Here is a 27,222-nt window from a genome sequence, read left to right on the forward strand (position 1 = left end):
GCTCTTGTGTGGGCTGTTGCGAAGTTTCGTCCATACTTGTACGGACGCCCCTTCTGTGTCATCACTGATCACCACGCTCTCTGCTGGCTATCCTCGCTCAAGGACCCCATGGGACGACTCGCTCACTGGGCGTTATGCCTGCAAGAATATACCTTCTCCGTGGTACATGTATATAAGATGGGACGCTTGCAGCAGGACGGCGATTGTTTGTCCCGCTACCCCGTCGACGAACCGGCTGATGCGGACGCCATCGCTTGCGTTTTCTCTGTGTCGCAGTTGCTTCAAATCAGCAACGAGCAACGGCACGATCCTTCATTACGAGCCTTCATCGACCGTCTGGAGTCAACTCCTGGCGACGCCTCTCTCCGGATGTTTCTCCTTAAGGAGGGGGCATTATACTGCCGCAATTTTGATCCACACGGCCTTGACCTTCTGCTCGTCATTCCATCGCATCTGCGTTCGACTGTCCTCCAGCAACTTCACGAAGCTCCCTTGGCTGGACACTTGGGCGTCTCGCGCACATACGACCGTGTACGCTGTCAATTTTTTTGGCCGGGTCTCGCCCGCTCCGTGCGGCGCTACGTTGCCACTTGTGAGCCCTGTCAGCGCTGGAAGAAGCCCTCCACCCCTCCAGCTGGATGTCTCCAGCCGATCGGTATCCCACCCGAACCCTTTTTCTGTCTTGGTCTAGACCTTCTTGGACCATTTCCTCTCTCGGGCTCCAGAAATAGATGGGTCGCCGTCGCTACTGACTGCTACGCGGTACACAATCACCAGAGCCCTCCCGACAAGTTGTGCTACTGACGTTGCCGACTTTCTTCTGTATGGCATCATTTTACTGCATGGTGCTCCGCGCCAATTACTCACTGACCGTGGCCGCAGCTTTCTCTCGGCAGTCGTCGAGGACATCCTCCGCTCCTGCTCGACAAAGCACAAGTTCAGCACGTCCTACCACCCACAGACCAACGGCCTCACGGAGCGCCTCAACCGGACCATCACCAACATGCTTTCGAAGTACGTTGCGACCGACCACCACGACTGGGATCTTCACTTACCATATGTGATGTTCGCATATAATGCATCGCGTCACGACACCGCCGGCTATTCACCATTCTACCTCCTATATGGCCGAGAAGCCATGTTGCCCTTGGACACTTTGCTGCCCTCGGCCACACGTTCAGCCACTGAATACGCCCGCGACGCGAACGCAGATGCCGACCACGCGCGCCAGCTCGCCCGCACCCATCTCGAGGCCTCACAGGAGCATCAGAGACGCCTCTATAATTGCCACCATCGCAACGTGCACTTTTCTCCGGGTTCTCTGGTGCTTCTATGGTCACCCATTCGACGTGTGGGCCTTTCCGAAAAGCTGCTGTCGCGCTACACTGGCCCTTACCATGTGGTGCGACAAGTGACCGATGTCACGTATGAAATTATCCCCGCCGATTTCTCAGCGTCATCATCAGCTGCAAGTGACATCGTTCACGTGGCGAGACTAAAACCATACCATACACCTTTCACCGCGCATGTGTAGATTAAGCACCAGGACGGTGCTTCTACAGCCGGGGGTGATGCTACGGAACAGCCGCCACAGTGTGACTGCACTGAGGAGGACGAAGACGACGTGTGTGTGCCGGCTTGATATAGCGTCGCCATTTCGGCCTTTGTTAGCTTCGCTGTAAATAGATTGTAAATAGCATTCGGGTTCGGCTACACGTAACAATATTTTGACTCCGCTTTTTTTTTTTTTTTTTGTCATGTTCCTTAGGCTACAGTGCAGGTTGTGACATCCATCTTGACCCTTTGAAAGTTTACGATATGGCTATTCGTCTACCCCAAAAGTGTGCTTGATTTAAAGGTAACATAAAATATGGCAATCCAAAAACTTTGTGTTGCGAAAAAAAAAAATCAAGAATGTCACGACCTTCAGCACGCATTTACCTATGCAGTCAATACTTGACAAGCCTTCTATCACATTTTTTAAGTTCCCCAGGCTCTCCAGAAAGTTAGAGGGAGAAAAATTCTGCTCAATAAAACTGAATAAAATGTTCTCAAGATATCACTCTGAAACTTTTATGGAAACATCAGGGAGACATTCCAAACATTTGTGCCAATTTTCATCAAAATCCATGAAGAAATAAGGAAGTTGATTTTCAAAGCCACGTCCCCCCTTAAAGTCGTGCTCTTCAGCTTATGCAAAGCCCCGGCCACCTTCGAATGCATGATGGACACCCTCTTACACGGTTTTAAATGGTCCATTTGCCTGTGTTATCTTGATGACATCATTGTATTTCACTGACATCTGAAATGCACCTGAGGACCGACTTTCCTCTATCCTTTGTCTTTTGCAACGCCAGCCTGCAACTTAATTCATCCAAATGCCACTTCGGACGTCAGCAACTTACAATGCTTGGTCATCTCGTCAACTCAAGCCATGCAGAAGTTCCCCTTTCCGACTTGCACAAAGGAACTTGGTAGCTTTCTGGGACTGTGCTCCTACTTCTGTCATTTTGTCAACAATTTCTCGGAAATCACACGTCCTCTCGCAAACTTACTGAAGGAAGACGTCCCGCTTTTTGGCGTGCTGCACAGGCTGCCGCTTTCTCTACCCTCATTACGTCGCTGACCACACCACCTGTCCTGGCTCATTTTAATGGCTGCACTCCAACAGAACTCCACACCGATGGTAGCGGCTACGAAATTGGTGTTGTTTTGCCCAACATTAGAATGGGCATGCCCGTATTATTGCCTATGCCAGCCGCCTTCTTTCTCCAGCCGAACACACCTACTCCATCATCGAACGGGACTGTCTTCCTCTCGTTTGGGCAGTGGGCGAATTCCCCCCTAATTACAAGGCTGGCATTTCACCATCACTACCGATCACCACGCACATCGCTGGCTTTTGTCCCTTAAGGATCCCACTGAGCGTCTTGGTCACTGGGCACTGCGGCTCCAAGAATACACCTACTCTGTTTCTTATCATTCTGGCCGATTGCACCGGGACGCTGATTGTTTGTCTCGTAATACTGTGGATCTGCCTGCAGCCTCCGATGACACGCCTGCATGTGTACTCTCACTCTCTGCTTTAAGCCGCATCCGTGATGAACAGCGCTGTGATTCTATCTTACGTGAGCTTATTCAGAAGCTGGATTCCACAGAACCCGATCCATTCCTTCACCTCTTCGTGCTTGAAGATGGTACATTATATCGCCACGCCTGCCAGGACGGACGCGAACTGCTGCTTGTCGTTCCTACACATCTGTGCTGGAGCATTCTCGACCAGCTCCATGATGCCCCAACCTCTAGTCATCTTGGAGTTTCCCGGACCTATGATGGCGTTCGCCGTCAGTTCTTTTGGCGCGGTCTTTACCTCTCCGTTCGTCGCTATGTTACTGCATGTGAACTGTGCCAATGCCAAAAGGAACCATCTATGACTCCTGCTGGCCTCCTTCAGCCCCTTGACCCCATCTTCCGAGTTGATCTCAACCTCCTCAGTTCTTTCCCTACCTCTGCTGCTGCCAGCAAATGGATTGCTGTGGTTACGGACTGCACCACCCAATACGCAATTACATTCACTCTCCCTACCAGTTCTGCTACAGACGTTGCTGATTTCCTGTTACATGTCATCCATCTTACATCATAGAGCCTCTTGTCGACTCCTCACCATGGCCGGTACTTTCTCTCCAGTGTTATCGATGACCTGCTTCGCTTCTGCTCGACAAAACAAAGATTTACGGCGGCTTACCACCCGCAAACCAACGGCTTGACTGAAGGATTCAGTCGGACATGCTTTCTATCTATATCTCTTCTGACCATCAAGACTGGGATGCTGCGATGCCCTTTGTTGCATTTGCCTACAATTCCTCCCATGACTATATTGCTGGTTTTTCACCCTGTATCTTGTATTTGGCCACGACCCATTGTTACCTTTTAACCCTATCACCCCCACTGCCAACCATTTACACACTGAGTACACCCGCGTTGCCGTTTCCAAAGCTGACGAGGCGCGCCAGATTACTCGCCATGGCCTTACGATATCGCAAGACCACCAGGCACCGCTACGACTCCCGTCATTGCAACATTATCTATACCCTGGGTGCCCTTGTGCTTCTGTGGACTCCGACTCAGCGTTTTGGACTCTGAAAAATTGCTTTCCTGGTACTCCGGACTCTACCATGTCTTAAGATGTGTAAAAGACGCCACTTACGCTTTACAAGATCACGCACAAAAATATATTACGTCCTTCTATAAAAATTTATTATCAAAGTACCACATACACATTACGTTCAGTCACCTCAAGAATGCTAACCGTTGCAAAATCTTGCACCACCGTATTTACTCGCATTATGATCGCACTTTTTTCTCCAAAAAATTTACGCCAAATTAGGGGTGCGATCATTACGCGGGTTAATTTTCCCGCGAAAAGAAAAAAAAATTTTTTTTGTCCCGCTGCGGGACACCAAAACAAAAATGGCGGCCGGCGGAGCAAGCCGAACGTGCCGAACGTGATTTTTTTTTCTTCTCGCGAGTACATTACATGCATTGAAACACTTCCGTATCAGTAATGAATATCGTTAATATCTGCAAGTTTGCGGCAATAACATAGCCATGTCTACGTTGAGGGGACAGAAACAGATGGGCGCGCTTAGCTGCCAGTGACATAGAAACACATGGCCGGCATGCTGTGGAAACTGCGGCATCTGTCTTCACTACTATCCTAATACGGCATGTTTCCGCCAAGGGTGGGTGAATATCTTAGCTGTGTTACAAGCGTCGGCGTATGAATAGGGCATACTTTTAACATATCAGTGTAAACATGGCTACTATCGTTGCCGCTCATGATTTGTTGCGTGCCCACGAGTGGAGATGAGAAGAATCAAAAGGCGCCTTTTTTGTTCTTGTTGACCACAACCATTATAAAGCCTACACATAATAAAGGCAAGTTTGGTTGCAGCTTTTTTTTAGTCATGGAAGTGCGGAAAGTAATGAAATGAGGCATCTACTTAAGAATGTTTGGTGCGTGCAGACCGCTTGGTTTGTCTTGAAGAGTCGTTCGCGTAGCATTCGACAGATGGTAAGCGCGATCAATATTAGCTAGACTTGGCACACGACATATCGCCGCAGCAAGTTCAGGGTGCAATCATTACACAGGAAATTTTTTTAAATCTAATTTTGACGACAAAATTCAGGGGTGCAATCATTACGCAAGTGCGATCATTATGAGAGTAAATACTGTAGTTATGGATCATTTACATTACTGCATGCCGCATCGCAGCTCAGGAATAAATTATCAACAGATCTAACAGCACAACAGCCATCAGCTGCAAAACTAACCTTCACTCTTTTATGCTCGCGTCACTTGCTCAATGAGTATGTACCATATTTGTACTGTGTCACGCATTCTCACGCGCTGTAGTGTTTGTGTAACAGCATGTAACTTCACAACCCCTTCACAACCCCTACGAGAGTTATAGGGTCCCACCTTTATACCATACGCAATGTACTTATCTTCATGTGATTAATGCACGCCATGGTTGCTCAGTGGCTATGGTGTTGGGCTGCTGAGCACGAGGTCGCGGGATCGAATCCCGGCCACGGCGGCGGCATTTCGATGGGGGCGAAATGCGAAAACACCCGTTTACTTAGATTTAAGTGCACGTTAAAGAACCCCAGGTGGTCAAAATTTCTAGAGTCCTCCACTACGGCGTGCCTCATAATCAGAAAGTGGTTTTGGCACGTGAAACCCCATAATTTTTTTTTTTTTTTCATGTGATTAATAAAAGAACTTGAACTTGCGAGATTAGCCCGCTCGAGTCTTCCTCTCCCTCTGTTTTGCCACCTACAGACATTGTTCATGTATCCCACCTTAAACTTTACCGCTCCCCTACACCATAGCAAGCACCGTGATGGTGCTTCAGCAGCCAGGGGTCATGTTACAGTAATTTTCCCCGAAAGGAACATCAATGAAGAAGAGGCTTTTGATCTGGCATGCGCATTCGACCATATGGTTCAGTGCTACGTTTCCCTGTTGCGTTTGCCTCCACGTAACTATATCTTCACATTGGTGATACGAAGCGAAGCCAGCCAGGAGTTTGCATCCACTACGAACCTGCAGCTGATAGTGCCAACCACAGTGAGGCGATGCTATTAGCGTCGACAATTCGCTTTTGCCTTTTTTACAGAAGCACTTTTGCCTTTTCTTTTCCTTCTCTCAAGCCGCACTATTTGGCTTGGGTGGTGTGGGTGATGTTTGCATGTGGAAGTTGTCATTTCAGTGTGCCGTCTGGTTGTCTGTACACGTATGTGTGCATGTGTGTATGTGTGTGTGCATGCGTGTGTGGTCGTAGACTCATCTGATGTGGTGATTGTCCTGAACATTGCCGGAGGTCCCCCCCCTCCCACACAACCCAACTCCCTAGCCCCACCCCCTGCTGCCACCCCATCTATACATATCCACTACATTGGTTGTTGCTAGCTGAGGTGCGAAGAAAGGCTTGGTGTGTTCTTGGTTCGCTTGGCTTCCCTAGCAGAGCTCTTAAATACCCAATCCATTTTCTTCCTTCCAGACTATGCAAGTATGCATGGGGAGACGAAGCTGAATGACCGCGACATTTCACTTTTCGTAGTGGCCACCATTGATTGCTTTGGTTTGTCCTTTGCGAGACCATTTATTTAGCTATGCTCATACAGGCTTTTGCAAACATGCATGTGCCTTGATGCAATGCTTGATTGGCTTTTATCCATTTCTTTTCTCCTTCTGCCACTTAATCATTTAGAGTTTTTATGTAGCATGTGACCTCCTTTAACTCTTCTTGTTTCTAAGTGTTCTGATCCAGCAGTCTCTGGTGCCATCACATTCTGGAGTTGTTTCCTTAAAAAAAGTCAACAACACCTTTCCGGTGCAAATAATGGCCTTTGCTTTCTTTGGGGGTGGTGAATCCAAATGTTTCCATTGTAAGCTTTTCCATCGTGTTTCAGGCTCGTAGTAGCGGCACCATGATTCATCCCCCGTCACAATTACATACAAGAAGTCGTCACCATCATTGTGATACCGGATCAGATGAGTCAAGGCAGCGCCGAGCCTCTCCGTCTTCTTGCGGTGGTTCAATATGTTGGACATCAATTGCGCGCACAATAGCTGATAACCGAGACGTTCATTAATTATGGTGTGAACGGAACCATTACTGATGTTGACACGCTCTGCCAGCTCATCGATGCTTATCCTCTGTTCTTGTCTAATTAGCTCACCAACCTGTAAGGGGTGATTGCACAGTTGCTTTGACCCGGTCTTCAATCGTCTTTGCAACTTTCACATTCTCTTTTGAACCGTGTGCTCCAACGCTTCAGTGGCCAATGAAATGCAACATTCAATGTAAAAGGCCGCCACACGGCTACTTATATCATTTTGGAAAACACCTACAGTTGTCAGAAACCTCACGACATCACGCTGTTTAACTTTTGGACTGTCCATTATGTTACGTAACCATGTTCAACCCAGTCTATAAGAGTATTAAAGAAAATTTATCCTCACACCTGCCTGTCACTTTTGTAAATGGAAGATGCCTGTTGTTGCAAATGGGTCGCAAGCCCCCAAGGGTAGCGTTGGCCTGGCGGCCTGGGGCACAACTGGAAGCATCTGAAGGTGCTGGCAAAGGATGAGTCGACTGCTAACAGAACAACTTGTTTATTCTAGCATCGCAAAAGAGCGGCCGGTAAGGTCGACCGAAGTGGAGAAACGGGAGAGCGCGTTACTCGACGGAAGAAATCGGAGCCTCTCTCGGCGTCCATGGGCTGCTGCTTTTATACTCTCGGAGTCGAGGGCAAGAAGGAACGGCTTGCGAGAGACACACGTGACGGCGCCGCGCGGACACGTTGAGACTAGAAGGTGACGCGTCCGCCGGGCCGGCGCCGGTCAGACCTCCTTGCTTCACAGTTGGGGAGCTCCTCTCCACGGCTGCCGCGCTTTGACAAGCGTGGGCACCAACATGCACACACACACACACACACACGCACACACGAAGACACGTGGCATTGAAACATGCCTGGACGCGCATGGCAGGAGGCGTTGCGGCAGCGCTGAACGGTCCAAAATGTCCGCCGCTTTGAACGAAGCCCCGGCGTCCGTTGCATCCGCGCCAGCTATATCGCGCGTCGTAGGCAAAACGTAACACTGTGTGCTATGCGCATGTCTCGGAGATAATGAACAGAACCATTATTGCGCGGGTGGGTTGGCCCACTTTCATTTGACTCGCCCGCGTACATTAGAAATGCGATGATACAATGGAATCTACAAATGCGAAGATATAGCTTGATAAAGGGCAAAAAAGTCACTGGAAACAAATTTCACTGCTCGTATACACAAACCTTCGCAACAAGCTATTTAAATATATGTATAAGTCTCCAATAAATCTACTTATCTAAAAAAAAAGTCACTGTATATAATCCGTCAAACAAGGCAAGTAAACATGTTGCGAAATGAGAGATGCAAAGATCACAGCAACCCCTCCCTTCACTCCCCTTGATGTACCGCGTGACAGGACGCGGCACGCTTCCTCCCCGCTTTTTTCCCTTGCACACACAAAACTGAGCCACCAATGTCAGCTCACCCTTGCCACCCCCCCTTCCCTAGCTTTCACTCGCACATACAGCATGAGGCGCGCGGTCACTATGTTATCGCCCTTGGACTTCATACAGAACATGAGGGCGTCAGCGATGGCAGGAATGCGCCTGGAGTGCCCTTGTAATTACTACCGCAGTAATATAATAAGAGTATCTGGCAACTGAAGCGTCCCGTGGCCCATTACTTTCCGCAAAAGAAAAAGTAACAAAATTGAACTTTCACCATGCGACAATTTGCGGCACCGCAACAATGTTTTTTTTTTTCTTTTCTTTTGCGGGGGCGGGGGCACGGAAATAAAATGCGCAAAGGAGAGCATGTTGGCCACAATCGAATGCCTGCTTTGGGCACCTAATGTGGCTACCGAAGGAATATCGAAGAAAACGTGAGATTTTTTGTCCACAGAGATCCATATGCATACTGCTCGGTATCCTACACCGGCGAGACAAAATTTTGTAAAGAGGTTGCGCTCAAGTGAACGCGTTGCATGCCTTCGAGTCCCTGCGGAGATGGCAGTGAGTGACGATTGCTTCTTTTTCTTCATCTGCTACCCAGAAAGCGTCCAAAACTCGGGCGAAAATCCACTCGGCCAGAAAAAAAATGAACGCGCATTGAAGTGCTCCGCGCGGTCGTCGGGGCAACACGAGAAAAGTGCATGCGCTCTTGCTGACTCTGGCAGCCCGCAGGTAGCGAGAACAAAAAAAGAATTGAAGAGGCTCAATGTGTCCTTGCTAATAAAAGTCAAAGTAGAAAAATAAATAAGAACGTAGTTGCCAATCCTGGCTTTAGTGTCCTGACATGGATGCTTTGGCGCAGGTGAAAAAGAAATGATGATATTATTTTCTTTGACATGACAGCAAAAATGAACCACCACAATCCTTTGTCTCATCGGACCTCGCTGCGTGCTTTGGCAACTTGTCTGATAGTGTGTTCGTATGGCTTGTCTAGTTGTATAGTCTGATGTGCGACTTTCAAAAAGTCAATCCACCTTTGGCGTCAAATGCTTATAACATTAAATTCCCAATGTTCCGGAATTTAAAACCTAATAAAGCACAACTTTGTATATGTCAATGCACCTTCGCATCAAAAGTTTATGAGAACTTTATACCCATAAAGATTCTGAAGTGAAATTAATGCGCTCTGTAGATACCGCGGCCTCTGCGACGAGTCCATTCGCCATCAAGACGCCCTTGAAATATTGCTTGGATGAGGCTCCATGCGTAATGCGACTCCCGATGCATGTGCGTTGCCCCAAAATCTAGCCCGATTTTGCAATGTTCACGCTGAAATGTCTATTCTGGCGTGAAAAATGCATTCTAGACAAAATCCAGCATGATTTTCGGCGCCGGGGGTAGCTTTTGGTCGGCAGTGAATGACATCACGGAAAAATTTCGGGGGGGGGGGGGAGGCTGAAACTCCATAAGCCCCCCCCCCCCCCCCCCTCTTGGCTACGCCACTGTCGCTCGAGCCCATATTCTTCCCGCTCCCCATATCTCGACCCGCACAGACCATGTTCATAAACTAAAACCTATATTTGACAGGACTAACGCTTATCGAAATTCGCCTCTAGTTTTATCTATTGCCGAATGGAACTTGCTACTTTAAACATTGTCTCGCTTACGGAATCGTCATCATTTCATGCAGCACTGCTAACCTATTTAGAGCATATCATCCTGTCCGAACCCACATTTGCTTGAATATTTACTTAAACAGTGTTTTCATATGCTTGGTATTGTATAAAATTAATTCCCTTTCATCTGATATGTATCTATGTAGGTTGTTTACCGAAATCATCATTCGATTGTATCTTTAAACCCGTGTTCTTATGGGTACTGGCTGTTAACATTGCATTTTAGGTTCTTATGCGTTTTTCACACTACCAAATATTGTATAAAGTCTGTTTCTCTTTTCTTTTCTTTCGTTTTTTTTTTCTATTTTGCTTGTTTCTGCTCGACGTTTAGATCATTTTTTTATTGTTCCTAATTCCTTCATATAATATTCGCATTGTACATATTCCACTTATGCTTGAACTTTTTCGTCCCCCCCTATGTAATGCCCATAAGCCCCCCCCCTGCCTACGCCCCTGTACAGCGGGAACCAATCAGAATGTACCATAATTCTGGTTATTCTAACCTCGCATACAGGTATGTTCAGGTGCAATAGAAATGTTTTTCTTGGAACAAAGCGAATGTTGGTGGTAGGACCTGACCCGCACCACATCATTTGTTCTACAGATGAACACAGCCGGGTGCGACTGCGGCGTGGTGTGGAGGAGGAGGAGGAGTACATCAATGCCAACTACCTGAGTGGCTACGGAGGCAAACCTCACGCCTACATCGCCACCCAGGGACCCCTGGCCCACACGGTGGCAGACTTCTGGGCCATGGTGTGGCAGGAGCGAGCCCCGGCCATCGTCATGATCACCAACCTGGTCGAGGACGCCAAGGTGCGCTGGAACAACATCTTGAGCAGTGTAATGAAGTCGGGAAAAAAAAATCGCACAAGACAGGTGCTGTCTGCACTGTTAAGCCTAATTCACACAGCCGTCATCCGCACTCTGTCTGCCCCGTTCCGTCACTCTCATGACACCGGTTTTTGTCGGAGGAGAGCCTGGAGGGTGTTTTCTCGCGTGTACTCCCCTCAAGAAATGGAACGGTGGTGTCCCATTTTCAAGGAGAGTAACCAGTGAGGAAATGCTCTCACCTGATAGAAACCGTGTGGGAGGGACAAAACAGGTGGTAGTGTGAATTAAGGCAGTGATGTAAGGGGCAGATAAAGTAAGCGGTTGCAAAGATTGATTGGCGACTGAACCGTTGAGTTTGTTTCCGTCCTCCATGCCATAAACACAAACGTGTTCAAATTGGTTTTATGAACGAGTGACCACTTGCTGCTTTCACATAGCTTCCCACTGTAAAACCTATATATAATATAGTTTGCAATCGCTTTCTTAAACCCACTGTGAATGTCCATTTTACCCTCCAAGGTGCATTTTTGGCTGCTTTAAAAGCTACTGCCAAAATGGCATCTGCCAGTAGCATCACTAAAGGTGCATTTCCACCCATGGATTTTCCACAGCGTATGATCCTTAATGATACGAGGGTTGATCCAGCAATAAGGTTCCGAAAGAGCTCCAGCCACATGGGAAGGTGCGAGGTGAAATCTTGCAACACTGCTGCGTGCGGCTGTTCCCCCACTCGATTTACCTCAGCCGCGCTTCGCTGCGCCACTCATTTTTGGCTTGGCAGCCGTCCGATTAGGAGGTTCCCATTGTTGATCCCGCCAAGTGCGAGATTCGTTCTGTAATTCGCTTTTTGCATGCCAAAGGGACTCCACCTGTGGATATTCATCATCAGTTGATAGAGGTGTATGGCGACAAGTGTAGGTACATTTAACATTTCCGAAAGTGGTGCAGGAATTTTAGTGCCGGTCGGAAGGAAGTCCACGATGAAGAACGGAGTGGAAGACCATCAGTTTTGGAGGTGGTTATCAAGATGGTCCAACGTGAAGTGCTTCAAGACAGAAGGATCACCGTCTGTGAACTTGTTGCTCAGATTCCTGCGAGTTCTTATGGTACAGTGGAAAGAGCTTTGACTGAAAAATTGGGATATCATAAGTTTTGTGCTCGATGGGTACTGCGGCTACTGACATCAGACCACAAGGAGAAATGCCTTGACTGTGCTTCCTAGTTTCTTCAAAAGTGTCAAGAAGATAAGGAAGGATTGTTGGACTCCATTTTTACGGGAGACAAAATGTGGGTGTTTCATTTCACTCCCAAAGTGAAACAAAAATACAAACAGTGGCATCACCCAGAGTCACCAGTCGCAAAGAAGTTCAAATAAACTCCTTCTGCTGGCAAAGTCATGGCCAGTGTTGTGTTTTTTGGGGATCCTAAGGGGATACTGCTGATTGATTTCATGAAACGTGGGACAACAATCAACTCGAACAGTTATTGTGCAACACTAAGAAAACTCAGGTGAGCTATCCAGAACCGCCGGCGAGGACGACTGGCAGCCAGTCTAACGCTGCTTCACGACAACTCCTGACCTCACATCTCCCGTCAAACCCAGGAACTTTTGACAAACTCTGGATGGACTGTCTTGCCCCACCCACTGTACAGTCCAGACCTCTTGCCTAGTGATTATCACTTGTTCCCCAAGTTAAAGAAACATTTGAGTGGCCAACGTTTCCGGAGCGACAATGAAGTCAAAGAGGTGAAACGCTTCCTCAACGGGTTGGCGGCGGAGTTCTACGACATTGGGATACAGAAATTGGAGCACCGTCTACAAAAATGTGTAGAAAAAGATGGCGATTATGTAAAAAATAGAGCAAAGTTTCATCTTTTCAACGTTGTAAATTTCTATGAACATAAACAATGTTGTCTATTTCTAAAATTGATGAGAAGCTTATTTCTGCATCAACCCTCGTACAATGTTCATTCAGGTTGACAGGTCTGACCTGATCTAAACAAACGTGTATAAAGGTGCAGGTTGCACAATATGGGTTAGGGAGGGGAGAGGTTAGAGGGGTCTTTATGCAAAATGTGAGTGAAGTCTTGTGCACATCTGAAGTCTTGTACCTTTGAGGCAGCACGGAAATGACGAAAACTTACTGCATAAAACATATTCACAAAGGGACTGCAGAAGGGCACACATTTGGGCTGGTCTGTTGATAATTACGAGCAAAAACGTTCATGATTATGAGTGCTGTGGACATAGTGCTGTGGTCTGTGTCCTTCTCTTCATCCTGTCGTTTAGTGCTGTTTTCTTTTCTTCTCATACTCGCAAAGCATGCAAAGCGAGGGTAAATAATATCCACTGTGCACACGCTCAAGGCAGTCAGTAATGCATCGTGGGAACACTGTGCGAAGTGGTTTATTTCGCCGTAGAACACACACAGAAGTTCACAGTGTAGCGGCTGCTCATTGTTATGTCTGAGTTCTGTTGAAACTAGTGAGGTTGTAAGTGGGCTCAACAGTACTTAATGTCTAATTAAGATGTTTGAATGATTGTCCCCACTGCTTTTTTTTGTGCAGCCCGGTTATAACAATGAGATTTTCTTGGCAGTTGAATATTGTTATAAGTGGGTTCGACCGCATTGCCCCCAACCTTCCTGCTGTAAGCATCTTCACCCATCTGTTTCACAGTGCATTTGGCGTAGAACCGTTGGAAGCAAATTGCACGCTTTTTATGGGTGATAACCCAAACACGCTGCCCTTCCTAGCTGCAGGCGGCACAAAGCGAGTTCTACGTTTTGCTTTGACAGCATTGTGTTCAGCTTTTGCTCATCTTAAAACACTACAGAATAGGAAAACAGCATGCATCTTGGGTTTCTTGGGCCCCACCAGCCCGATGTGCATACTATGACTTACCTGTGAGCAATGTGTAAAGTTCATTCCATATCATTTTGCATAAAATTCGATGGCTATTTATAAAATTTTGCAGTAAGCCTTATGGTGCGTGAAATGAAGCACTTGCAGATGCATGAACTAAACGGCACCGCAATACTGAGCGAGATCCGCTATGGTTGCTTAGTGGCTATGGTGTTGGGCTGCTATGCACGAGGTTGCGGAATCGTATCCCGACCACGGCAGCCGCATTTCGAAGGGGGCGAAATGCGAAAACACCCGTGTAGTTAGATTTAGGTGCACGTTAAAGAACCAAGGTGGTTTCAATTATTCCCAAGTCCCCCACTACAACGTGCCTCATAATCAGATCATGGCTTTGGCACGTTAAAACCCCCTATATTAAAAAAAATACGGAGGTAGGCTCGGAATCGTCTTGATTTCGCGTCTCCTGAATCGCATCTTGCCGTCTGCGCCTGCCCATTGTAACAACCTGGCGGTGCCCTTATTGGGGGCGAGGAGTTATGGAGTCGCCATCTGTTGAAAGCGCTTCCCTTGCATAGTATGAGGGATCACGTGGCGCGCTCCTCATAGATTTGGCTTATGGCGCTCAATAAAAACACCACGCGGCAGCCCTCCTGGACATTTATGTAAGTACTCTCAAAACGAGGGTATTTTTTACTGTCGATATAATAATCTTGGGCAAACTGAAAGCACAGAATCATTTACAGGCTCTTTACCGAATACGTGCAGTGAACGCCACTGCGCGCGGTCGCCGCGATGGAGTCTCTCGAATTGGCTTCTCGCGTGAACGGCAGGCAAACGCTGAGAGTGAACTATGTAAAATACATGTATGTTCTTATAGTGGGCTGTTTGTATAACCAAATGGGGCATAACAGAATGAAGCCTCAATTCAGCGATTGCACGGGTTCGCAGCGACTGACTGTGGTCTGCATGCATGTCCGTGCACAACGTTTTGCTTGCTGTGAACGCGTTTTCGCACCCTCCCATTCACTTCTGTGTATTCTACCATATCGATTTCGAATGCAGCACTAAAGTCAAGCCAACATTTTCTCATTTTGCACCCCGAAACAGTAGTAAACCACACTTAGCAAAATGTATGTCCACTATGGCAACGACAAAAATTCTTTTTTTCTTGTCCATTAGTGGCTAGACAACAATTTGAATTCTGCCAAAGGTCACTGTAAGACAAGAAGGTACTTATGTTCCATGTGTGTTCTGTGAGGTTTATTTCACCTGCGTTTGTAAGGAGAGGAACAGCAAAGTGTCGTTCTGCAGCTCCACAGGGTGCAATGAATGGCGAAAAAGAAAAAAAAAACATCAAGTGCTTTAGGTATGATGGAACGAAAGCAAGAATTTATGTCCATTCTGCTGGAACATTTTTAATAGCTTCAGTAAACGTGGAAACATGTAGGTGTGCTTTTCTCAAAGGCCATTTTTGCATTATTTATATTTTCAAGTTACCTTTTCTGAAAAATCACTTGCCAGATTATAGTGGTACTTGCACAGCTTATAGCACACTCCATTGCAAACATTGTGAACCTAAAATATTAATACATTGCTTATGTCATGTTGGCAAAAACAAATGAAATCTAGAATTTTTCCTCTTGTTATTAAATGCAAATGTAATTATAATTTTATTTGGGCAATACCTGCACATGTCCATTTTTTTAGGTTCTGCTTGAAGGAGGTAATACTTGGGATACACATGCCGCTTTAAAATCCTGTAAAATGTTTCTGTTTAAAGGTACTCTAAATTCTGATACTCTATTTGATATTAGCAGAAACTGTTACAGAAGAGTTCCATGCTGAGAAAGCTGATGATGACCCTGAAGACGATCACCATTCAGTGTACAAATTTTGACATGTGGAGTAATGTTAACAATAGAACACTAAAATCAGTCACCTATTAACCCACCACCCCTTGTTAATTAAGCAGTTCTGTAATGGTTCAAAGTGGCAGTGGAGGGGGCGGTGAAAGTAAAAAAAGAAAATGAAAGAAAAAAAACATCAAATCATAGTTGCACTTCAGTTCTCTAAGGACTGCATGTGCCAGCATCCCTTGCTGGTGTTGCTAAGGCTGGTCATGAGATCAGCTTTCGTAAAACAAATATGCTTAATTCATCTGCCCTGCCACAAACTATTGCATATTGGAATGATCTTATCAACAGAACGGCAACATTGTTGATCTGCGACATTTAGATAAGAAGTAAGCAAGCTGCTTACTGATGAGTAGGTAAGGGTTTGCTTTTCCTTGCTACATCTACTCATGTATGACACGCACTACTATGTTTCACGTATTGAATGTGCATTTACATAGTTGATTTAATGTAGCCTAAAGAGGTATAAGCAAATTGTGGCTTCTACTGCAAGCTGTTGTATAACATTGGACTTCACATGTAAATTTTACCTAATGAGTGACTTCCACTCCTTTTCATTATGTGTAACCTTTCTTAACCCCTCCATGCAATACTCCACCTCTGAGCCTGTGAGGACTTCAAAATTAAAATTTTTGTAAAGATTTGTTTGTTCTGAACCATCGCTTGCCCTTGCCCATAGGTGAAGTGCGAGCGGTACCTGCCAGAAGTGCGGGGCACGTACGGTCCCTTCACGGTGGAGGTGGTTCGGACATTGGCACGTGACGGCTACACGCTGCGCGAACTGACGCTGCAGGTGTGTACTTCCAATTTCCTCCGTTTGTGCATCCTGAAACAATTGCTCTCAGCAGCATGCTCACTTGACTTGGCATCCTATGTCGGTGGCATAGAATTAATTTGCAGGAAAAATGTTTCATTCTCTGCCTGTTGTGGTGGCCCGACAGTCATAGTGCTCTGCTGTTCGTCATTAGGTTGAGGGTTCAAATCTTGGCTGCCATGGCAGCATTCAAAATGTGGGTGAAATAAAGAATTGCTCTGGTGCACATGCAGGTTCACTCCCTCCCACTGCTTGCGCGAAGGAGCCAATCATGACCAAGAAATTCAGTCTCAGTCGGGCTCGATCTCAATAAAAAATGCGCAGTTTGGCACCCATATTAGTAGGGGTGTGCGAACACTCGAATATCGCCGAATAAAATCGAATAGTGAATAATTTGATTTGCGAATCAAATGTCTACTATTTGATTCTTCGAGTATTTGATATACTCAATGCGGAGACCTGCACAGTGCCACATGTCGCGTGCAGGTCATGTGAGGGTCGCACAAACTTGCCATGACCTTCTAGAATTTGAATCTTTCACAGGCGCCAAATTACGCCGACCCTGACAATGAAGCGGCGCGGACGGCGCCTGTTCTTTATTGTTGGCTCCAGCTATGTGCGGAGTGGTGATGGTCACGTAATACGCGGCCCTTTCGTCGGTCTCGCAGATTGGCCTTACGATAACCCACCTGCCATAAAGTTGGAATAGCCCTTCTGTTGTTTGAAGAAAGAATTGGAAAGCAAAACATTCTATCGCGCAGTCCGAGGTGCCGACGCTCGAAATTAGTAGCCACGGGCTCGAGGAGTCGACACTCGATGTGCTTAGTCGCGCAGTCCGGGGTGCCGAAGCGCAAAGTGCCTAGCCGCGCAGTTCGAGGTGCCCATACGCAAAATGTGTAGTCGCGGGCTCGAGGAGTCGACACTTGATGTGCTTAGTCGCGCATTCTGAGGTGCCGAAGCGCAAAGTACCTAGCCGCGCAGTTCGGGGTGCCGACGCGCGAAATGCCTAGACGTGGGCTCGAGGAGTCGATACTCGATGTACGTAGTCTCGCAGTCGGAGGCGCCAATGTACAAAATGCTCAGGCGAGGGTCCAAGATGTCCGCGTGCAATGTGCTTTATTGCCTAGTTGTAGACTCCTATGCGCGAAATGCTTAGCGGCAGGTCCGAGGATTGCGTGCGCGATGTGCTTGGTCACGAATTCCAAAACAACGAATGCTGAAAGGCTTAGCCGCTTCTCCGGATTCCGCGCGCGAATCTTGGTCGCAATGTCCGCGTGGCCGATGCTCGGTATGCTTAGCCACGGGTCTGACACGTCTGCAAACGTAGGGATCGGCCACACTACCGCGATGTCCATGTAGCGCCCATTTTGACACGTTGAGATTACGGCGAGTGGAGACTTCCAGACTCGCGAGGTGCTAAGAGCCAAGCAGACGGCACGAACGCCGGACCAATGGCCAACCGTGCTGGAGTCGCGTGGCGGGCACGGCCAATCGCAGACTCCGGCATGACCTTCAATCATTTGCTTTTTGTATGCTTGTTTCTGTATGGTGGAGGTAGCTGAAAAGGCAAATTTGAAGATGGAGGAGTGCGCTTTTCAACGAGACCAAGATGGCAGAGCTCGGTTGCACCATTCCGGAAATATTGTGGCTTGAAAAGTGCTGTTCTTTCTTGACTTTTGCGAAATTTTTCGCCACCTTGGCTGATAAAACACATTTTTTAGAGCATTTCTACGTGGTTTACAGTTATGATATTTTGGAATCAGATAAAAAATGAGTAATAGAAATTGAATGTGATTTTCAAAAACCGATTCTTTGGCTATTTTTCGCGATGCGAAAGCCGCGTCCCCCCTTAATTGTGGCATCGTGATGAACTCTGCTTGTCTTCGCAGCCAGCACATCCGTGCTTATGGAGCAAACGCAGAAAACTAGAAGACTAAATGGTGGACTAACCTAAGCAGACGTACTACTGCACATGGAGGAAGGAACAGCAGCTAGGCTCAAAGCCTGTACGAGGCGGCCATTTTGAAAGGCTGATATCGATAGGGTAAGGCAGATTTAGGATCGCACTCGATTCTAACGCGCACGCAATTTTTGGACCTATTCTATCAGAAAAAAAAGTGCGCATTAGATTCGAGTAAATACGGTACAGTGTAAACCGTTTATAACGTAGGTCGCGGGAGTTTTAAAATTCGCGCTATAAGCGGTACCGCGTTATAACCAAAGCATGCTTTTTTCGGCTTTTGCCTATGCCAGATGGACTACGCACCGTTCAAACACAATTTATTACATATTTCACTCACACACACACATGCAACACAATCGCAACACAGCACAGAAATCGAGTTCTCCTGACAAGTGTGGCTTCGGCGGAAGAATGCTGTTATTTTCATCTGAAGATTTTTTTTAACAGCGCTTCAAACAATTTCTTCTTCTACAAGGCTTATGCACTGAAGCGCTTTCTCACTCAAACTGTTCTTCGCGCAGTACATCTTCACTTTGCTGAAGTATTCCAAAGCATCTTTGCACGGGACATCTGAGTCTAGCGTTGGGTCGACATCGTCATCCGACTCGTCTTCGGTTGCAAGCTCCACGCTACAGCGCACCGCTGCCGATAACTCGGATGTGGGCCTAGGCCTAACAAGCCCTTCGCCCTCTTCGTCTGCCGGAGGTACTGAAGGTAGCGTGCGTCACAACATGAAGTTTCTGCGGCCCGCAGAATTGGGAGAGGGCAAAAGGAAAACGCAAGAAACACTGCAGCGCCTCTCGTCAACTTCCGCGACGGAGAGGAAGCAAGATTTACTAGGTGATAGCACCGATACCGCGGCGCGCCCCTTTGACGGGACTGTGTTTACCGTTGTCAGTTTAGATGCAGTGAACACTATGCTTGCGGTGGCCAATTGCAAAATATGTAATGGGGACTCTAAAATATAATATAGTCAGAGAGGAGCATGAACACGGACTTGCTGTCAAGTCGCTTTTCATGTGCGTGAACTGCTGTGTGGTGTCGTCGAAGTGGAGCTCGCCGTGCGTGCACAGTGCATAAAAAGTGAACCCGTTTGCTGTGAACGTTCTCGCCGCTCACGCTATGCAGGCAACTGGAAATCGCCAAACAGCCCTGAATGATGCGTTCTCAATAATGAACATAGGCCGTCGCGGACTGCACACAAAGACATGGCAAAGCTGCATCAAGGGAAAGCTGGCATCTGCAGCCGATCGCACGGCCCGCTACCTGACAAGCATGTGTGCGCAGTCGGTTCACGATCTTTACACTGAATTGTGCCTTAGCAATCCCGGAAAAATCGTGGTGTCGTACGGTGGATCATGGATGACCCACGGACATTCCTCGCACATCGGCGTTGGCATTGTGAATGAACTGTTCACTGGTTTTGTTATTGACTATGTTGTCTTGAGCAATTTCTGCGCTGCATGTGAGCGGGGCCCCAAAGAAGACAATCCTTCCTTCGAAGATTGGAAGGCCAGTCACAGTGCCAGAACACTGACAAGAAGTCGGGAGAAATGGAAGTGGAGGCCACTCTTATTCTTTTCGGGAAGTGTCTCGAACGGCACAACCTTTGCTAGACCACTGTGCTCAGTGATGGAGACAGTCGCACGTACCTTGCCTTGCAAGAGAAAAAGGCGTATGGATACATAGAGATTGACAAGGAGGATTGCGTAAATCTTGTGCAAAAGCGCGTGGTTACAGCTTTGCGCAACCTTGTAACGAAGCACAAAACACCGGGCTTTCAGAGCCTTGGCGGAAAGGGTCGACTGACAGCACACCTTATCACAAGGCTGAGCGTGTACTACGGGTGGGCGCTGAAAACGCACAAAGAAGATGTGGATGGCATGCGCAAGGCAGTGATGGCTACGTACCATCACATCACCTCCAATGACACTGTTGCAAACCATACACATTGCCCAACAGGCCCCAACTCCTGGTGCTGTCAAAATGCTGCACAGTTCAGGTGCGGGCTTGCACCGAAACATCCTCGCAACTTGCCTCCTCATGTTTGCCAGGCCTTACTCCCCATATAAGAGTGCTTGTGTGATAAAAAGCTGCTTGAAAGGTGCCAACAGGGAAAGACCCAAAACAGCAACGAGAGCTTCCACACAATGATCTGGTCTCTTGCACCAAAGGAGCGCCATGCCTCTCTCTTCACTGTGGAGGCAGCTGTGGCGGAGGCAGTGCTGAAGTTTAATGCAGGCAACTTCAGAGCGTCGGTGTCTATACTTGGAAGAGCTGAGCTTCAACCCCAGCAGAGTAAGCAATGACCGCATGAATGAGAAAGACCAGCGGCAAATGAAGGCTTCAGCTCGAAAGCGTGGATCTGTCGAAAACATGAATCGAGCCTTGAAAAAGCGCCACACCGGGAACAGTTCCCAAGCTGACTATCTGCCAGGGGCATACTAGCCTGTTACGGCTGGTATTTCATGATATTCTTGAATAAATGAAGTGTGTGTTCTTTGCAATTTTCTCAAAACAAGCTTTTCATTCACCCTGCTTGTTTGTGGCAACAATATCTCAAGATGTAGGACAGCTAGAGCTGTAATTATTTTTGGTATATGAAGCTAAATGCATAAAGCTTGAAATGCTGAAAGCAGATTCTTGTTTTTCATTTTCCTATAATATTTTCCCCTTTTGTTCTTGTGACCTAGTAGCCATGCTGTAAACAATGGACTTTGATGATCTGCTAAATTGCTAATTATTGTTGGATTTGAAAACTGCTTGCAGCATTTCACTCCTTAAACATTCAGCTGTCCACTCATGCAATAATTATAGCTTTCTGTCCAGATTGTTTTTGCCTATTGTCTCCACAAATAATAGTAGTGTACTTTTAATTACCTCCATAATTACTTGACCTATAAAAAAATTTCACTTTTGAAATCAGCTTGAAAAACTGAACAAGTCTATGTATATTAATTGAATTTGGTCAAAAAATAAGCATTATATCTCTAATCGCCATGTCCCCCTTAAGTGGGTTGAAGTCGTGGCCTAAAAGAGCACCAAGGGTCTTGGCTTTTGTTTGGAGCATGGGGCCACTCACTGGTATGCTGTGAGCCCTAAGTTCACGGAGCCATCTGAAGAGCGCTGCATCCATGTCTTCGTACTTCGACGTACGTATTCTCTTCTGTGACAGGGAAGACGAATCTTGCTGCAGTTGCTGCCGCAATTTGTCCTTGTTCTTGTATATGGTCGACATGGTTGTGTCGGAAACGCCACGTTTGGCCGCCACCAATGCATTCCTTCGTCTCGAGCGATAAGGCATGCCTCTTTCTCACAGCGCTTGAATACGCTGACGAAGCCATGGTGACAAAAGCCCGACAACACACGTGCACAGAGGACAACTATGACACGACGAGATCACGACGTGCACACACCAAATGAAACAAAAAGACTCAAAAAGATTAAAAAAGGAGTGCGCTGTCGCCGCTATGGCTTTTAGCCCGCACTCCGCGCAGCGCCCCCTGATTGAATGCTGCTATAGTGACGAAAACACTCGCTCTCCTTCCTCTAAAGTCACCCGCCCTTCTCCTCCTTCTTGTTTCACTTTTCGCCGCTGGTCTCCACGCGTGCACCCACGCTTCTCCTTCTGCGCGTTTGCGCACCTGGCAACTGTGCGGCCATGCGGGCCGTGCTCAATGCCTCCGAGAAAAGCCCGTGCTCCATGCACCAATTGCATAATTGCGCGCTTAAAGGAACCGTGCTATAACCAGTATTCTGCCTCGCGCGCCTACGCAATAAACAGTACGCCCATACATTGAGTTCTATGGGAGATATATCGGTGGTAAAAAAAAAACACGCTATAACCTGTCCCGCGCTAAAAGCTGTTACGTTATATGTGGTCTGCACTGTATTAGGTAACTGCGGAGTTGTCCTATTTGAGCTCCACTTTCTTAGCCTTTAACAGGTAGTCGCTTTTATCTAATTCTTTCACCATCCCGTTCACGGGTTTACTGCATTCATCATTTTCTGCGTACTATACAGCAAATTGATTTGTGTATTTGTGGTTATCAGCAGATGAATTAGAGAAGACAGTTGGGATGGTTGGTGCTTATTACAGACTTGAAACATCATTAATTAGCTTAAAAACGACATTGGACGACAGCGAGAAGTGCACAGGACAGAACGCTAGCATTCTGCCTTGTGTGCTTGTTGCTTTTGTCCAGGATAGAGTGCATAAGCACGACTGAATGATGATGTAGAAAGAATACAGATATACATAGACAGCGCTTCACTTTCAACTATAGATATTATTTTCCCACTCATCGATAAATATACACATTACGAGCGGAAACAAAGCTTTCATCCAATTTCTTTTTTGTGCTAATTAATGATGCCTCAAGTCTGTACATGAAAACTGTTGAAAACCTGCAAGGTTCTGTTTTGCCGCAGAACTGCAGCTCACCACTGTGATACTTTCCTGCTGTATTTCTGTGGTGAAACCAAAAGCTTACTAGGGCCCCTGTTTGTGAACTTCTAAGTGTCTGTTTATTTGCAGTTCTTGGGCCTTTTTAGTGTAATTCGTCATTCATTTTTCCCACGCCTCAAAAATAACCTTGGTTGGAAAAAAAAAGAGGCGATATGCTGCAGGAATATTTTTATGAGTAGCTGCAATAGTAAGTAGCTGGGAGGTTTTTTAAAGCATTTAACTGTGCTTGTACTAAATGTGAATGGCTGTGGCCCATTTGTTGCAGAGCATAAAGTCAGTCCTTGCTGCAGCAGGCCCATTGTAAAGTAGATAAAATGCAGAAACAACGTACCAATCTTCACTTCAAGGAACTTCTGGGTCTCAAAATTAAGCTGGAGCATTCCCGCACTGTGGCCAGATTGTGGCTTTGATACTCTACAATCTAATTGCTGTTTAGTTTTCAGTGTGCTTACTTCTTGTAGCCAGTTTTGATGAGATAGAAGGGCTACATTGTATGTTGTCCTGCCTAAGGCACTTAAAAAATGACTGCAGCATCACATTTATGTGTAGTCTTGAGTTTGATTCAACACAGAGAGTCAAGAAAAATGGGCAGTCTTCCGTGATTCAAGGCCAACCTTACAATGTATACAGTCATTTCTCTGACGTGGAACTCACGATCAACTGACATGCAAGATCGTGGCACTCATCCATGACTTGAGAGAAAAAGGCCATGGTATCACTTTTCAATGGATACCACGCTATTGCGATATCATAGGAAATGATGATGCAGATAGGGTAGCTCGGATGTCAAACCAAGAAGACCGCTGCGCCCCCATTCCTCTCTCAAGGACAGACGCTGCGAGACAGCTTTGCATTATAGTCCGCACACACTCGTTAGCTGAATGGAACACTGCACATACAAGGTGCACCGACGCAAAGCGTCGCTTCTGTGTCTGTTGTGGTTGGGAGTTGCCTTCACAAAAGCTTACTCAGCAGTATTTGACATGACTGACAGTCCTGCATGTGATCTCTGCGGCTGCAAAAAATAACATTGACCACCTATTGTGCCACTGTCCTCAGTTTGAAGCACCAAGACAATCTATAACCAACGCATTCAGGAAAGTAGATGATCATCGTCTGAGTAAACAGACGATGCTAGAACACCGTCCCCACCGATCATCTGCTCAGAAAGCGCTAAAGGCACTTTTGTGCTTTCGGAGGACATCTGGCGTGTGCTAGCGCCTTTGACTCTAATGCTGTTCGTGCACGTCTCTCTACTCCCATCTCTCTCACTTTCTGTCTGTTCCTCTTCTCCCTTCCCCCAGTGCAGGGTAGCCAACCGGACTCTTGACTGGCTAACATCCCTACCTTCCTTTTACCTCTCTCTCTCTCTTGAGTTTGATGAGTGCTTGTCTGTCAAAGGATTACTGTCAGTGACCAAGTTAGACGTTTGTGATGGCTGAATGTTGCTGCACTGACATTTGTGGGGTGCCTCTCGCATTTGCAGAAGAGTGGGGAGGACCGGGTGCGGCAGGTGCAGCACCTGTGGTACACAGCATGGCCTGACCATCGGGCACCTGCCTCACCCAACCAGCTGCTCTCATTGGCTCTCGAGGTGGAGCAGCTGCAGGCACGTTGTCCGGGACCCATCGTCGTTCACTGCAGGTGTGTGTCGCTCTATAAAATCAGAATAACCGCCAAGGCAGTATGACCTCAAATCTTCAATTTGTGATTGTTTTTGCTGCCATAAATGAAACCCTGTGAAGTCCAGCAAAAAAGCTGGCAAGTACAAAGCACCCTTAATAATCTGCAGGGGTGGGACCCCTGTGCCAATTGCGCCACTTTGATACAAACGCAAATTCTTGCACCAAACTGCACCAAACACAGAAAATTGACCGAAATTACACCACGCTGTGCCAGAATGGCTTCGGCACGTGTGCTCTGGCAGCGGCAGCAAGCAGCGAGTAGATTCGTTCTTTGAAAAAGAGTGCAGCCATTCGCATTCGAATCCACACACCGCGCGACGGCACCTCCCGCACAGTTTTTCGTAATTCTCGCACTTATAGCGCTGGACTTCTCGGCGCTTCCGGCAACTGGCCGGCACACGCGCAGCCACTTCCGGCTGTCGCCACTGCTGTCGGAACGGCCAGCAAGGCTGTTTTTAGAGTGCATTAGAATACGGTTGAGCGGGCCCAGTGGCACAGTGCTCCCTAGCGCAGGCTCAAAACAAATAAAAGTAGGCTGAGCACGCCATGAATGAACTAGATATTATAGAGGCACGTGCTGCAGCGAGTTCGGCGTCCCGGCACCTCTATCCCTGGGGCGTGTACAGTGGCGTAGCTAGGTCGTCTGGCACCCGGGGCCCATAGGTCTTCTGTCACCCCCCTCCCCGGGTGCAGCCGGCGGAAAGAGGGGTGTCTTCAGACGTATGTGACACCCCCCCCCCCACCCCCCCTCACTGGCCCCTTGCACCCGGGGCCCACGGCCCCCCCGGCCCCCCCTGTTGCTACGCCACTGGGCGTGTATAATGTAAAACTATTCCAATCTGTATTGTGCCCATAGGCACGAGGCCTTGAGCCATTTTGATTCATCATGAAAGGCTAATGGTGGATCTGGAATAAAAGCAGATTGGAATAGCTTTAAAGTTATAGCAGAAAGTTGCTTAACCATTACGTGCTTGTAAGTGGAATCGCCGTGGTCTGTTATGTAAAAATGGCTTTAACAAAAAGTCGTAAACTATTATCGATTGCAATAGCAAATTATCAGACAGCTATACGAAGTAAGGATAGTAGTTTTATCGCTCGTGTAAACTTGTAATTATTCACTTACTAAATTAACGGGCATGGCGTCACACGCACACAAGCAAACGTGAACACATCTCACTCATCACCACTTGCACTCGCAGTCAGAACGCTGGAATGAGGAACCGTGGCAGCAGCGGCAGGTGAATTGACTTTTGTGCTGCCTCTCACTTCAGCGCAAACTAACCAGCAAAAACACAACGCACATGAAGCTATCGGCACTCGGCACATGTACTCTGTCTCCATCGCAAGATCACTTTCAAAATAGAGCCCGCACAGCCATGCCATACGTAGTGGCCGCTGGAGTACAACCTCGCTCCCCTCCTGCCTTGCGCGCAACGGAAAACGGCACGCTTTCTGTCCACTTTCCTCCTTTGCGCATTTGAAGTTGGGCTGCCATCATCGGCTTACCCTCGCACGCTTTGACTCTCCTATGCAGCATATGGTGCACAGCAACGGTGTTATCACCCTTGGACTTCATACGGAACATCACAGCGACACCGGCATAAATGCGCCAGGAGTGTCAGTGTAATTGCTATCGCAGTAATAAACCACAGTAGTTCATAACTCTGGCTTCTTCATACAGTCTGTTGGTGACGCAGAATGCATGTTTTTATGATTGCTATCACTAATTAAAAATCTGCAGATACTGTTACCAAAATTTGCATGCACTAGATTGTTTCAATATCGGAGTAATCTGCTTCAAAATTCAGCTTAAGACCGTTGCGGTACAGTGCAGTCCACTTATAACGATATCGATAAAGACGAAAAATATGATCGTTATAACCGATGATCGCTATATCTGGACTGCAGTTATAAAAAAAAAAAAAAATTTTTTTAAGCGCGTTTGCGCTCTTTACCTTTGCAGCTCTGAACTCGAATTCGCTACTTGCTCTAAAGAATAGATGATGTATACAGTAGGCCGTGAAAAACAAACTTTGTTTCTAGCGCCAATGACCGTGTCAAGGATTAGGCGCGCCGAAATAGTCCGAAATCTGCACTTGCTTTTGCGGCAGCTTCAGCTTCACAACCGCGGTGTGCATGGATTCCAGCTGCTGCGCGAACACTGGCGGCAATCCTTTAGCATGCATAAAATCAATTAAGGAGTCGATCGACGACAGTGCACTTTGCGTGGACATCGTGGTCGAGGTCAAGGAGCCACTGTCGATCTCGTTGTCACTGTCGCTGATGCCGTCGCCACCGTCGCACAACTTTGCGTCTGTCGAGACAGCACATCTTCGGCGATCGCCTCGTCGGTGGCCTCATCGCAGAACGAGGCAGCACTGTCTGCAGTCATAAACTCCCCCTTCGACACACCACCTGTGTCACCAGTAGGAA

General features: G+C 47.2%; 1 protein-coding gene across 2 annotated transcripts in view; it reads left to right on the top strand.

The window, feature by feature from the left end:
* The window catches only part of LOC126538497 (tyrosine-protein phosphatase non-receptor type 7-like), a 172,647-nt gene that overhangs the window by 109,308 nt on the left and 36,117 nt on the right, over positions 1 to 27,222 (top strand). The window contains exons 9-12 of one of the 2 annotated variants that reach the window (XM_055074817.1): positions 10,852 to 11,063; positions 16,539 to 16,652; positions 24,591 to 24,748; positions 26,324 to 26,430. In XM_055074817.1, the coding sequence (XP_054930792.1) occupies positions 10,852 to 11,063; positions 16,539 to 16,652; positions 24,591 to 24,748; positions 26,324 to 26,393 (554 nt within the window). In that variant the 3' untranslated portion in view covers positions 26,394 to 26,430. Of the gene's footprint in view, positions 1 to 10,851; positions 11,064 to 16,538; positions 16,653 to 24,590; positions 24,749 to 26,323; positions 26,431 to 27,222 lie in introns of those variants that run through there. The other variant, XM_055074816.1, reaches the window with a different exon arrangement.

Source organism: Dermacentor andersoni, chromosome 4 (genome assembly GCF_023375885.2).
Source record: "Dermacentor andersoni chromosome 4, qqDerAnde1_hic_scaffold, whole genome shotgun sequence".
Taxonomy (NCBI): Eukaryota; Metazoa; Arthropoda; class Arachnida; order Ixodida; family Ixodidae; genus Dermacentor; species Dermacentor andersoni.